This window comes from Erithacus rubecula, assembly GCF_903797595.1.
Source record: "Erithacus rubecula genome assembly, chromosome: 17".
Lineage (NCBI taxonomy): Eukaryota > Metazoa > Chordata > Aves > Passeriformes > Muscicapidae > Erithacus > Erithacus rubecula.
The window spans coordinates 14,673,866-14,687,457 of NC_136669.1; the positions used below are offsets into that span (position 1 = coordinate 14,673,866).

Sequence of the window (13,592 nt, forward strand, 5' to 3'; positions counted from 1 at the left end):
AATCATTAAATTTGGAAAGGACCTCCACTGTCATTGAGTCCAACCATTCCTCCAGCACGGCCAAAACCACCATTACACCATTTCCCCAAGTCCACAGGTGCCTTTTGAACACTTCCAGGGATGGTGACCCCACCCCTGCCCTGGGCAGCTGTGCCAGTGCCTGACCACCCTTTCAGTGAAAAGATTTTCCCAATTCCCAACCTAAACCTCCTCTGGAACAGCTCAAGGCCATTCCCTCTCCTCCTGTCCCTGTTCCCTGGGAGCAGAGCCCAATCCCCCCTGGCTGTCCCCTCCTGTCAGGGAGTTGTGCAGAGCCAGAAGGTTCCCCCTGAGCCTCCTTCTCTCCAGGCTGAGCCCCTTTCCCAGCTCCCTCAGCCTCTCCTGGTGCTCCAGTCCCTTCCCCAGCTCTGTTCCCTTCCCTGGTGCAAACAACTGCAGTGGTTTTGCTCACAGGGAACTGGATTTTGGAAGCAGGGAGGATCCAGTTGCAGGGGGTGGAACTCTGTGTGGGGCTGGACCAGACCCACTGGGAGATGCCCCCAAAGCCTCCGTGGCATCTCAGCACAGAAGGACAAACTCACAGGCATTATGTGTTTGAGCATCTAAACAGAATGTTGGAAAATGGAGAGTTAGGAAATTCATAACTATAATCCAAGAAGTGTTTTTAAAGAAGGGTTTTTAAAGAAATGATGCTGCCTTGATCTCACTCAGTCAGAGAGTTCACCCATGAGATCTGCAGTGAGAGCTCTCCAGCCCTGACACTGGGAGAAAAAAACCACTTCAGCTTCAACAGAACTTCATTATTGTCTCTCTTTATTCCAGCTATTATTATTTTTCCTGACTCCCTGGTTATTATCACCTCTCCAGAGCCTGAAAGCAGCCTGTGCTTTCCACCCTCTGCTGTGCAGCCTCCTGCTAGAACAGGTTTCACTGTTCTTTTTCTTCCTGCTCTCCTGGAGGATTTTGCAGTCCTACTGCGTGACACCTTTTCCAGGGGGATGCAAACCTATTCCTGGCTAACAGGTGCTACAGAGTTCACCAAAACATCCTCATTGCTCATCCAACTCTCCATTTTCATTATTTCCAAGTTAGGTACCATTAAATAGCTGGTGTTTGCCTGGATTTTTAATGTATTTCAGAGTGTTCTTGATCCTGTGCAGTCACAGAGGAGAATGATCACATTTTTGACTTAATGTATCACAGAATCACAGAACAACCTGAGTGGGAAGGGACCCACAAGGATCATGAGTCCAACCCCTGTCTCTGCACAGACACCCCAGCAATCCCAGCCTGTGCATCCCTGTGATCCCTGCCCAAACACTCCTGGAGCTCTGGCAGCCTCGGGGCTGTGCCCATTCCCTGGGGACCCTGGGCAGTGCCAGCACCTCTGGGGAAGAGCCCTTCCTGAAATCCAACCTAAACTCCCCTGACACAGCTCCAGCCCTTCCCTGGTCCTGTCCCTGTCACAGAGCAGAGGTTGGAGCTGCCCCTTGGGAGAAGCTGCAATCCCTGGTGTGCTCTGCCCTCAGCCTCTTCCTCTCCCGGCTTCTCTAGGCTGAATGTACTTTTCCTTTAAAATATGAAAGTGAGATTTCACTTCCCATTCGGAGCAGGGAGTGCAGGAACAGCCTCTGTAGGCACAGTGGGGTGAGGAGGCACTGCCTGTGCCTCCAATGGACCTGATTTCAGCCTGGCAGGAAGCCCTGATGCTGGAGCTGTCCCTGGCATTTTACCTTGCTGATGCCATGGGATTTACAGCCTTTCCCCTACACTTTGTGACATCCTGCTGCTTTGTACCTGGTGTTCAGTGAGTGGGAATAATGCCTTCTGTCATTTTCTTCCATCTCCACAAGTTCCCTGTGCATGGATTTAGGAAAAAGGGGGTTTGCATCTTGCCAGATGGGAAACACAGACCAAGGGAAGTGCAGAGAGTCATGGAATCATTTAGGCTGGAAAAGCCTTCTGAGATCATCAAGTCCAACTGTTACCCCAGGGCTGCCAAGGCATTTGTGTGTCTTTTATTCCCTCCAGGGATGGGGACTACAGCACTGCCCCGGGCAGCTGTGCCAGTGCCTGACCCTCCTTTTGAGGCAGACAGAGAAATATCCAATCCAAACCTCTCCTGGTGCAACCTGAGGCTGTTTCCTCTGTTCCTGCCCCTTATTCCCTGATCCCAAGGAGGGTAGTGGGGAACATGCAGGTTTCTTGTCCTGTTGTATCTCAGTCCCATATTAAAACATCTCCTTCCTCCTGCTAAGTAGGAGTGAGCTGGGGAAGGCACAGCACTGCCCGCTGGGCACCAACATATTTTCATTTGGAAAAAAAAAAAAAAAAAACCAGCAGAATTTTGTTTTAAGATTGGCAGTTGGCATTCCATGGGTGGTTTAGCTGCATCCTGAATGTCTGAAGTTCTGTGCTTTCCTATTTCCCTAGGCACAGCACAGCCTGTATTTGTCAGATGAGCTTTAAATGGAATTGCTGCTTGTGGAATGAGCAGCCGTGGGCAGCTTCTCCCTGGTCTCAGAGGCTGTCAGGACAGGGTGGGTGACTGACACACAGACCTAAAATGGAGCCATGGGCAGAAAGATCTTGGGAGAGATTTTTAAAGATGATAGAGCCCATGGGTCTCATTCTTGAATGAAAACAGAGTGTTTCATAATGGGCAGAGAGGCCCACGGAGGAAAGCTGTGATTTAACCCCAGCCAGCAAGGAAACAACACAGAGCTGGCTCAGACACTTCCCCCTCCCTCTGTGGGAGAGAAGAACAGAAAGAAAAGACAAACCTGGTAGATTAAGAGCAGTTCAACAATTAAAATAAAACACAACAGAAGTACTAATAGTGAGGATAATGCAATGAAAAGGAGGGAGAGAGCAATAAAGCCCAAGGCAGAGAAGTGATGCAGTTGCTCCCCAGCCATGCCCGATGCCCAGCCCATCCCCAGCAGCTGGATCCTGGCCAGCCCTCCCAGTTTCCATACTGAGCATGTTGTTCCATGGTCTGCACTGTCCCTCTGGCCAGTTGGGATCAGCTGTCCTGGCCATGATCCCTCGCAGTCCTTGTCACCTCCTGACTGGCAGAGCATGGGAAATGGAAAAGTCCTTGACTTCAGGAGAGCATTTCCCAGCAACAACCAAACCACCAGTGTGTTATCAACATTGTTCTCATCCTGAATCCAAAACAGCCCTGGACCAGCCAGGGGAAGAGAATTAACCCTATCCCAGCCAGGGACAGGGAGCCCGTGCCTTGGCTGCAGAGCCACATCCCACTGCTCCTTCCCAGGGCCACTCTGCCCCTGGCAGGTGCCAAATGTGGCAAATCTTCTGCCCAGTGCCAGCCCCCTGCCAGCTCAGCACAGCCCTGGGGATGGGGACAGCCTGGGCAAGGCTGAGCCGGCTGCTCTGAGCTGCTCCAGCTGACAGAGAGCTGAGCCCCAGCCTCAGCTTTGGAAAATTCCACCTGGGGAATGAGATCAAATCACAGCCTTTCTGTACCTCAGCTCCATTCTGGATGGGGAGGAAAATATCTCCCAGATTTCCTCACAGTGGAAGGTGTCCCATGGCAGGGGTTGGGATGAGATGAGTTTTAAGGTCCCTTCCAAACCAAACCATTCTGGGATTTCATGATCTTCAGGCAGCTACTTGCACCAAGGATGACTGCCCACGGATGAGGCTCCAAAACCTTGCAGCCAGCAAAAACACATTAAAGGCTTTTTTTTCCAGCCTTGTGGTAAACCCACGCTGTTTCTGGTCCCCACTTGGGTCACCTGCCATCAGTGTCACTGGAGCTTTACTCCTGGGTACTGAAGATGTCACATGGTGCTGTGATGCTTTGCAGGAAGGACAAGCTGTTCATTTAAGATGTGCTCTGATGTCATGGTGACAAACAAGGTTAATAAATTTTGGGCTGATGCAGAGATACCTGAGCTGGGAGCACAGTTGGCCTGTCCCAGGGCTCTGGAGTGGTCTCTGAACTGAGCCTGCACGTGATGACACAGGGAGAGAGCTGCCATTCCCCAGCAGAGCTCTGGGAGGGATCAGCAGTGCTTGCAAAACTTCAGTGGCAGCATATGAGAGCCTGGGGATAGTTTTGGGTCACAACATTGCAACCTGGGCCAGGGAACAGAGAAGCAGGCACATAGATTCTTGGAATGGTTTGGCTTAGAAGGGATGTCAAACTTATCTCACTCCACCCCAGCCATGGGCAGGGACACCTTCCACTGTCCCAGGCTGCTCCAAGCCCCATCCAGCCTGGCCTTGGACATTGCCAGGGATCCAGGGGCAGCCACAGCTGCTCTGGGCACCCTGTGTCAGGGCCTGCCCACCCTCCAAGGGAACAATTCCTTTCCAATATCCCATCTAACCCTATCCTGGCAGTAGGAAGCCATTCCCTGTGTCCTGTCAAGCTTTGCCCTCTAACCATCACCAGCACCTCTGCTGCACTGAGCCCCCATCTCTCTGGGATACATTTCATGCTTCACAATTTGCAAAATCCTTCTGAACCTTACTGGATTTACAATCCATGTAAAACCCCAGGGGAAGATGATATAAACCCAGACCAGGGCCCAAGCAGGCAGTGGTGAGAGGAGCTGAGCCTGTGACGAAGGTGTGGACCCGCTGATCTCATCCTGGAGATGACAGTGGCCTCACCCTTCACCCACAGTCCCCACTCACCCCCAGGTGTCCCCTCCACTCCTGCAGCAGTGATGGGGACCTGGTACTGGAGCATCACCACGTGCTGCAGCTCTGTCTGCTGGGGGGACTCCAAATTTAAGATTTGAGAGACAGCTTTTAGTTGTTCAGAGCTCCCAGGAGGAGGTGGAGCTGGCTGGGACAGCCCTGCAGCAGGGACACAGGGTGTCTGCAAGGATGCTTCTGTGACAAGCCCTGCATGCATGCAGACCATCAGAAACTGCATTTATTTGGAAAAATATTCCATAATTGTCCATTTGGAGCTTCCTAAACCAAGATTAGAGCAACCCCCTGGGAGGGAGTGATGGATAAGACAGTCTGTTGGTCATTTCCATATTCCCAAAAGTCTGCTCCCAGTGCCCACCCTGTGCCTGACATCCTGTCCCTTCTCCCTGCCCTGGGAAGACAGAGTTGTCCATGCACAGATAGGGGGAAAAAACTGTCAAAATTTCCATTTGTGTCCCTGCACAACAAATAACTATCAGAGGAGTAAATAAATTAGTTGATTAGCCAGGAATTCAGCCCAGCTGTCTCAGAGTTACTCATTATTTTGCTGGCAGCTTTGGAGTGGAGCCAAGTAGCTGGGCTTGGCTGTTCCCACACCTCCCTGGGCACATGAACGTGTTTTTGAAGTGCAGGGAATGGTGATTTTTTTTGGTAGGGATGAATATCCCAGGCTGTGCCAGTTTCCCTGCTCCTGGCTGGATAAGGAGACCTGCACTAGTGCTGTGAGCTGTCCTAGACCTGGACTCTGCCTGTGGTTGGGAAAGTTTTGTTCCTCTCCCCCAGGAATTTCCAGGCCCAGCTGATACCTGGAAAAGCAGCAAAATTAAATGTGGTTTTAAGCCTGTGTAGCTTGTGTAGGAAGGTGAAATGTGTGTGTTTTTGGAGGTGCAGCACAGACACAGTTGTGCAGGGCTGGGGTCACTTCTTCCCCTGGCCACAGCTGGTCCCTGGCACCTCCATTCACTGGGAGAGAGAGCATGGCACTGCTGCAGCTGATGGAACGTGTGTGACCTCAGGTGCATGTCCCAGCCCCAAATCCTGTCCCCTGGGCCAGGTCCTTCCTGCCACACCAGCCATGGCAGTGGAGAGCAGAGTGGGCAGAGCAGGGAATGTCCCTGTCACAGGGAGAGCTGCAGGCACCTGCTCTGCCACCAGCCACCTCACCCTCTGTGACACAGGGCCTCTGTTCCTCCACCAGCCCTGCTGCCATCCTGAAGCCGCCAGCTAAAACAGCCCCTCTCCAGCTGTCCCTCTGTCACTGCTCCTCTGCAGGGCTCAAGGCTTCAGTTTCCACACAAGGAGTGGGATAGGGGTGCCCACGGTCCTGGTGAGGACTGCAGAAACCCTGAAGAGACCCAGGCTCTGGTGGGAGCTCCACCCTCTGCAGCCAAACCCAGGCAGTGGGAGCAGCCCCATGTACCAGCCAAGAGAAGAAATGAATGTCAGGTTTATTTTAGGGATGCATGTTTTTATTTTTATGTTCCCCTTTTGCAGCCGTTCCCAATCTGGCAGCAACAATTCTTAACCCTTCCCCCCTTTGATGCCACTTACATTTTTCCCCAGAATCCTGTTTAGAGTTGAAAGGGATTGGGGTGGATCTGTCAGAAACAGGGCCCAGGCTGTCACAGCAGCTGAATATGTTGCTGGGATGGGTGTTTGTGGGATGGGACAGCCTTGGGGAGGCTGTCACTGGAGGAAGTGGTCCCTAGCTAGGGAATGTTCTCCCTACACGGGAAGAGCAGCCTCTGAGGGGGCTGTTGGTGCAAAGCAGGGGCAGGTTATATCAAGGGTGCCTTGCTTTGAGCCATCTTTCCTCTCTCAAGAACTCCTGCCAGGGGCACAGAGGCATCTGGAGGGTGCAGGTCTCTGGGCAGTGAGGCAGCACAGCTGGGCCTGGCTGCAGCTCCAGACAAAGCAGATGAAAACTGGTGTTTGAGTGAGCTTGACAGGTTTATTAATTTTTGGTTCCCCTGGAAAGGGTGAAGAGTGTCTATCAGCCCTAGATTGTGGTAAGGCAGCCACAGCACTGCCCACCCAGGGCAATTCCCTGCTGGGGGCAGAACAGATCCATGTGTGCACCAAGAGCTCCTGTGGCAGCACCTCAGCTGCTGGATTTGGACAACACTCACAGGTATCCAGGTGAGCCACTTTCCTCAGAACAGTGCTGGGGTGGAACAGGTGGCCTTTGGCTCTGCCAGGATGCAGGGCTGAGGCACCTGGAGCAGAGACTGAGCCCCAGGAGCAGGGCCAGTGTGCAGGCTGGCTGGGGTGCCCAGCTGGGGTGTGCAGGTGGGATGCTGCAGTGGGGTGCCTGGGGGGAATGTCCCTGGAGCCTCTCCAGCTTGCACAAGGAAGGGAAGAGCTGGGGCCAGGCAGCTCCCACACATCTACAATGCCACCAGTGGCACCAGATGCCACTTGAGGAGGAGGAGGAGGGTGTGATGGTGGCGTTTGCCAGCAAACACAGAGCCACTGGCTCCAATCCTGCACTGCACAGGGAAGAGCAACATGGGATGGTTCCAGCTTGTGGCAAATCCTGGATCCCCAGGTGCTCTGAGTGCAGACTGACCACACGGCTCCTTTCATCTTCCTCCCTCCAAGCTCTTTGCTGACCTGAGTGTATCTTTCCAGCCATCTCTTCTTGCAGCCACAACCCCACTCAGTGCTGTTTAAGGGGCTGAATTTCCCCAGGACTTGCTCTCAACCAGCTCAGTCCTGTGGGGGAACTGCCAGAGTCCCTCCATGTAAATAAACCCTCAGAGGCAGCAGGGGGCTGGTTGTGACTGTGCCTCTCATGGCAGAACTCAAAACCCTTCAAGCTTTGAACAGAAACAAAACAAAATGTTGCCGGGCGCAGGACTGGCATTCCAACTCATCCAGGCTGTCTCTGGGAGGGGCTCCACTCTTCCAGGTCCTGCTGAGAGTCACCTTGGAGCTCATTGGGAGCAGGAGAGAGGTGATTTGGCTCTGGAGAACTGGATTTCAAGATCAGAGAAGGGTGAGATGTAACAGGACCTGATGCCAGACATTTTGGGCTGGCTCCAAGGCTTTCCTCAGGAGCACCTGGACAACCATCCCATCATCCTGTTTAGATGGGTTTGCTTCAGAATAGGGGGGAAGAAGGGCTGAGCACTTGAAAAGTGAGATCAGTTTCGGCAAAATTAGGAGCAGCACTCCTGGTGCTGGTGGTGGTGATGGGCAAGGTGAGAGCAGAGGGGTTTGCAGGCAGCCATGAACATGTTTGCTGAAGTTTTATAGCAAGGAGAACGAAATAAAAAATAAAAATAATAAAATTGAGCTGGCACCTCAAACCTTCGACACATGAATTTATCACTGAGGATCCCTCACACCACACACCCACCACTGGGCCCCCGTGGCTGGAAACCCTTGGTTTGCTGACCCTGACAGGCTGAAACCACAAACTATTTAAACACCTCAAAACAATGACCAGGCTTACAGAACAGCCTGAACTCATTGTCTGCTAAACTCATCATCTGCCACAGAGCAGGGCTCTGTGACACTGTCCCAAAAAAAGTAAAGCTTTGGTCAGATCTGAAAGTGTCTCCAAACCTTCCAAACTCTGTGGGTATTTGAGCCCGGATTTGTAGGACTGGGCTCCAAGCCCGGGTACCCCGGTATCCCAGTATCCTGAGGATGGTGGCTCGGGCCACGCCTGCTGTGACAAGCACAGCTCCCGGGGCTGAGGAACACGATGGAATGATGAAGACCAGCCCGGGACGCGAGAGGAACACGACAAAATTATGAAGACCAGCTCGGGATGCGAGCTGTGACACGGGAGTGCCCCGGGCACTCGGCACAAGCTCCGCTTTGCCCCGCTCGTGGCTCCCGGCTCCATTCACGGGCTGGGCTGTGCCTGGGACGGCTCGGCCGGGTTTTGGGAGCCCCTGAGTGTCCGGGGCCAGCCAGGGCAGGGCTCGGCTCGGCTCTGCCGCAGCCTCCGGGAGCAGCCAGAGAGGGATACCCGTGTCCAGGTCTCATACTTACTTTCAGAGCAATGACTTCAAAGCTAAATTCAAAGAATGGGAGCATGGACTTCTTTTAAAAAAGAGGGAAAAAAAACTGGTAGAAGTGTATTTGCTCCTTTTGGATGAACCTCCAGCTCCTTCTCCACAACAGCATTGCTGTCAGACTCCCACACTCAGGGGATGCTCCCAGCACGAGCACTTCATCCCTGCACATGCCGGGCACACGGAGCCCGGGCACCACCGGGCTGGGTCACCCGCAAGGGCACGGAAAGAGCCCGAGTTCCTCCCCCACGAACAGCGAAGCCCTGAGAGCCGCCGCCCGCCCCGGCTGAGCCCCTCCGTTGCCCTTTCCCCGCTGCCCCGGCAGGCTCCGCTCCGAGCTGCCCTTGTCGCTGTCCCCGGGGGTCGCTGCCAGGCCGGCCCTGCTCACGCATCTCTGCTGCGTCCCGGACCCGCACACCCAGCCTGCCACGCAGCTCTTCGGCTGCTTCCCGCACCCCGACAATTCCCTCCTAAACTCCTTCTGTCCTGCGCCACGCGGGTCCTGGCCACAGGAAAATCGGCAAGAGGACACAAGTGACGCTGGACTCCTCCAGCACCCGGCAGGGGCTGCGGGGCTGCCTGGGTTTCCCCGGCACGGAGCAGCGCCCCGGGCTCGCTGCGGCTCCCGGCGGCGCTCGGCAGGACAGGCAGCGGGTCCCTGCCTGGTGACTCCTCGGCCACTCTCCGGCCCCCTTGGCCACTCTCCGGGCTCTTTCCGTGCTGGTCGTAGGCAGGCGGGCAGGAGGAGCCTCTGGCGTGGCCGGGCTGCCCCTACCCCACGCCGGGAGCGGGGATGGCCGGACACCGGCGCGGGCGGGGTGGAGAATGACGGCAAGCTGACCTCGGGCAGGGTCCGGACCTCCTCGGATGCGACAAAGCCGGTGCTGTCACCCCTCTGCTCGCGGAGGGGGGTGTGTGAGCAGGGGGCTCCGGGCGGAGCTGAGCCTGTGCCCCCAGCCCGGGTCATAGGGCTCCCTGCTCCAGCGCCACGGGCTCCTGGCGCTGCCGCTTGCGCTGCCGCTCCCGCTTGGCCCGCCAGCACACATAGGCAGCCACCAGCAGGCCCACCCCGAAGATCAAGGTGGCCACCGAGACCACCTTAGCGATGTCCATTTGCGGGCCATTGATGGTGAAGGTGATGCACGTCGCTGCGATGCCGATGACCACGGAGACGATGCCGAAGGGGAAGATGCAGCGGTACCAGGATTTCTCGGTCCCACCCGTGGCCAGGGCCAGTTTGTTGAGTGTAGCCGTGGAATCGGTGGCTGTGGCCAGCGGCAGCCCTGGTTTTCCTCCCTGCAGGCAAGTGAGTGAGTTGGACTTGCAGCCCATCATTTTGGCAAGAAAACCCAGAAGGAGCGGCACAAGGCGCACCTTGGATGGACGAGAGTCGCTGCGGCGGTGATGGAAGGAGGATTCCGGATCCTACATGGCCACTTTGCCCAGCGGCTCCAGGTGCGGACGGGCCGGGATGTTGTCTCTCACTCGCAGCTTTGGCTCCCGGCTCCTTCGCTGCCAGACTGAGCGAGGCTGGAGGAGAATTGCAGCGAGGATTGGCGCTGGCGGCGGTGATCTCATGGCGGTGGGAGGACCGGCTCGGCCTCGCTGCCTGTTAACTCTTTCGGGCTGTGAGCTGCCTGCAGCCCAGCTGGGATCGCTCTTGGGATGTGTTTTTCCAACTTGCATCTGTTTTCGGCAGCGCTGGGGCAGGGACGCTGTCCCGACTTCCCAGTTCCCCCAGAGCACGCTGCTGCAGCCCCAAGGGCAGCGGGACCCCAGCCATTCCCCCGAGCCCCTCTGCCTCCTCCGTGGGCAGTGCCAGCACCATCACCTCCTTCCAAGTTGCTTTTTCTCCCAGGGTCACCCACTCCCGCTTTGTCCCCTGGCTTGGGGTGGCCTCACCGGGAACCCACGGACTGGTGATGCTGGTGGGACACTGCTGCTGGGGGGAACAGAGGGTGACCAGTCATGGGACCTGGAAGGAAAGGGGCTGGACCTGAGGTGCGTGAGGATTTGGGATTTGAGATGATTGCTGAGCAGGCAGGGCTGCACCAGGGTAAGGTCCAGGGGAGGCAGGATGCTGAAAGGTAGCCGTGAGGGGAGGGGATCAGCAGGGCCACAGAAACTCTCCCAGGAAGGAGGGGTGGGCTGTGGGAACTGGCACCCTGCCCTCCAGGGCCCCCAAGCACTGCTTCCTTTCCCTGCAGTGCCTACATCCTGACTGTCAAGACTGACATTTTCAAACAGCAGTGTTGAGCACAGGGAGGTGATGTTGGCTCTGCACTGCTCCAGCACAGAACTACACATGGGCAGCATGTGCCCAGTGATGCCACCCAAGGCTCCTGGCCAGGGAGGAGGGAGACATAAACAGCCTGGAGAAAGTTAAGTACAAAATCCTTCTGCCCAGATCTGAACATCAGTGCAGACTTATTTTTGAGGGCCAAAGCTTTTCATGCCACCTTTACCATGAATGAATCAGAGACTGGAGAGGGCACAAACACTTCACATCTCCTCTGGCTTCTCCTGCACTGTTTTATTTTTTAATTGGTTTTCCTGAAGGAGAAAGGAATGAGCTATTGCAGCAAACCTGAAGACCTGGAGCCTTTCCCAGGTCAGAGCTTCTCCCAAGCCATGGGGCCCAGCTGTGTTTCTGCATCAACTGAGAGGAAGCCAAAAACAAAGAAGAAAATCCACACTGCAGGAGAAGCAGAGCTGAGCAGTGAGAGGGGGGCTTTGTGGAAGCTGAGATGGAGAATTAGGAGCTGATGGGACTGACTCAGGAAAGGGGAGGTTTGGGCATTAGTCTGCACAGGTGATGTATTATCCTCCCTGCTTTTGTGGGCACTGCCCTTCCTACAGCATCCCCAGGGAAGTTGTGCCACACTGGCAAAGAATAAAGCTGGTTTGGATCAGACTTTTCCCCTCTTCAGGTTTGGTCTGGAAAGCTGTGTGCAACCTGTGAGCACCAAAACAGAGGGGGCTGGGTCTGCAGGACTCCTGACATTTCTTTTTGCTCCCAGTTTCTTAAATACTATTCAGAAATAACAAAAGTGGAAGTTGATCAGGTATCAGCTGAATTGCCAAAACTCCCATGGTATGGGCAGAGGCAGGCAGCTGCAGACACCAGGGACCAGAGCACAGGGGATCTGGCTCTGCACAGAGATATCAGTGGGAAAATAACTCCAGCTAAGGCAGACATGCAGCACACGGTGCTCTGCAAACCGAGTTTTGTTATTTACTCTCCTGATTGCTCATTAGAGGGGAAGGAAAGCAGCAGAACTCCATGAGTCAACGCCCTTTGAGCGAGGGCAGAAGGCTGATACCGCCCAGCACAAGCTCCAGTTTCAGCTTGGTGAAGCTTTGTCAAACTTGAAAATGTTCAGGCTTAAATTTACCCTGAGATGAACCCTCAAAGAAAATATCAGCTGAAATAGTTCAGCTGCTGCTGACAGTGGGGTCTGGAAGAAAATACTCCAAGAATGAGCCTGGAAATAGGCCACTTCCCAAACTCCTTCTCAGGAAACTGGTGATGTGGTGTCACCCCTAAATACAGCTGCAGCCCCCTTGCTGGTTGTACCCCCCTGCAGCATCCCCACACCTTCAGTGTCCATTCAGAGGAAAAAGGACTCGTGGCTTCCATCAAAGCCCAGCAGCATTTGTGGATTGACAGCTGTACTTGTCTTTAAGTGGTGCTGAAAAGCAGTGATTGGTCTTGCAACAGCAGTAGGTGAGGAAAACAAGTCCCAGCTGGTAAGAAAAATACCCATTTTCATGTCTGATGCATGAGGGCTTTGAGTATTTGACTCAGCAACACCAATGTGATCCTGCTGTAGCAGGCCTGTGTCTCCTGGGACCAACCCTCACACCTGCCACTGCTTGAAGTCACACAGGAGTAAAGCACAGGTGCACACCCATCTGCAGGAAATGTGGGTGCATCAAACTGCTCCCCACTTCCATGGAGACACAGCAGAGTGTTCCCAAAGCAGCAGGGGCAGCAATGTCACCCAAGGACCTCTACAACTCCACAGATGCTTTCAAAGAAATCATCTGCAGAGAGCCCAGTGCATGTCACAGGGTCACGCTGGCTTTGCTCCTGGTTTGAAAGAAAAAGCAGGACCAGAACAACCCTGCACAGGGCTTGGGCTGGGACAGGGTCACCACTCTGAAATTTCTCACACTCACCTGTGGAAGGCAGCTGGATTAATTTTCCTTCAGAGGCCAAATTCAGGCAACTTTCTCTGATTTTATGGTTGTTTTCTATAACTCACAAACGTGCAAAGGGCTGCATGGTGTGAGTCCATATTTTTGGGCACTGAACCTTCCACCTTTGGTGGGGCTGACAGGCTCCTCTGCCTGGGTGCTCCACTCCTCCCCTCCACACTCCTTCTGTAACCAACCTAAGGGTGTAATTTTCACAGCAGAAATAGAGACTTGTGAATCCTCCTCCCTCTTCCCACAGGAGATGAAAGTGCAGCTGGGACTGGATGAGTCACTTTGCAGGAGCAGAGAGGAATGACACCACCTCCACACACAGACACTCCCAGCGACCCTTGGGGTGATGGATGGGGCACAGGAGCTCTCACTGCTGTCAGAACCCTGCCCAGAGCCTGCCGTGCTGCCCTGGGCTGGGGGAGAGGCTCCCAAGCCTGGCAAAGAGCTGCAGGAAGGAAGGAAAAACCTGGGAAACTCCTGTCGAAGAGAAAAAGAGGAGAGGAGAGGAGAGGAGAGGAGAGGAGAGGAGAGGAGAGGAGAGGAGAGGAGAGGAGAGGAGAGGAGAGGAGAGGAGAGGAGAGGAGAGGAGAGAGAGGAGAGGAGAGGAGAGGAGAGGAGAGAGAGGAGAGGGAGAGGAGAGGAGAGGAGAGGAGAGGA

The 13,592-nt window shown here is 54.6% G+C and overlaps 1 protein-coding gene across 1 annotated transcript; it reads right to left on the minus strand.

The window, feature by feature from the left end:
- Positions 1-6,488: 6,488 nt before the first annotated feature.
- Positions 6,489-10,573, minus strand: LOC306809375 (transmembrane protein 100-like). The gene has a single exon (XM_079320857.1). It carries the CDS (start codon positions 10,056-10,058, stop codon positions 9,687-9,689), a length of 372 nt encoding a protein of 123 aa, XP_079176983.1. The 5' UTR covers positions 10,059-10,573; the 3' UTR covers positions 6,489-9,686.
- Between the last annotated feature and the right edge of the window lie 3,019 nt (positions 10,574-13,592).

What these genes read in the sequence shown, in the direction of transcription:
- LOC306809375 (XM_079320857.1), bottom strand. Translation starts at nt 10,058, where the DNA reads ATGATGGGCTGCAAGTCCAACTCACTCACTTGCCTGCAGGGAGGAAAA.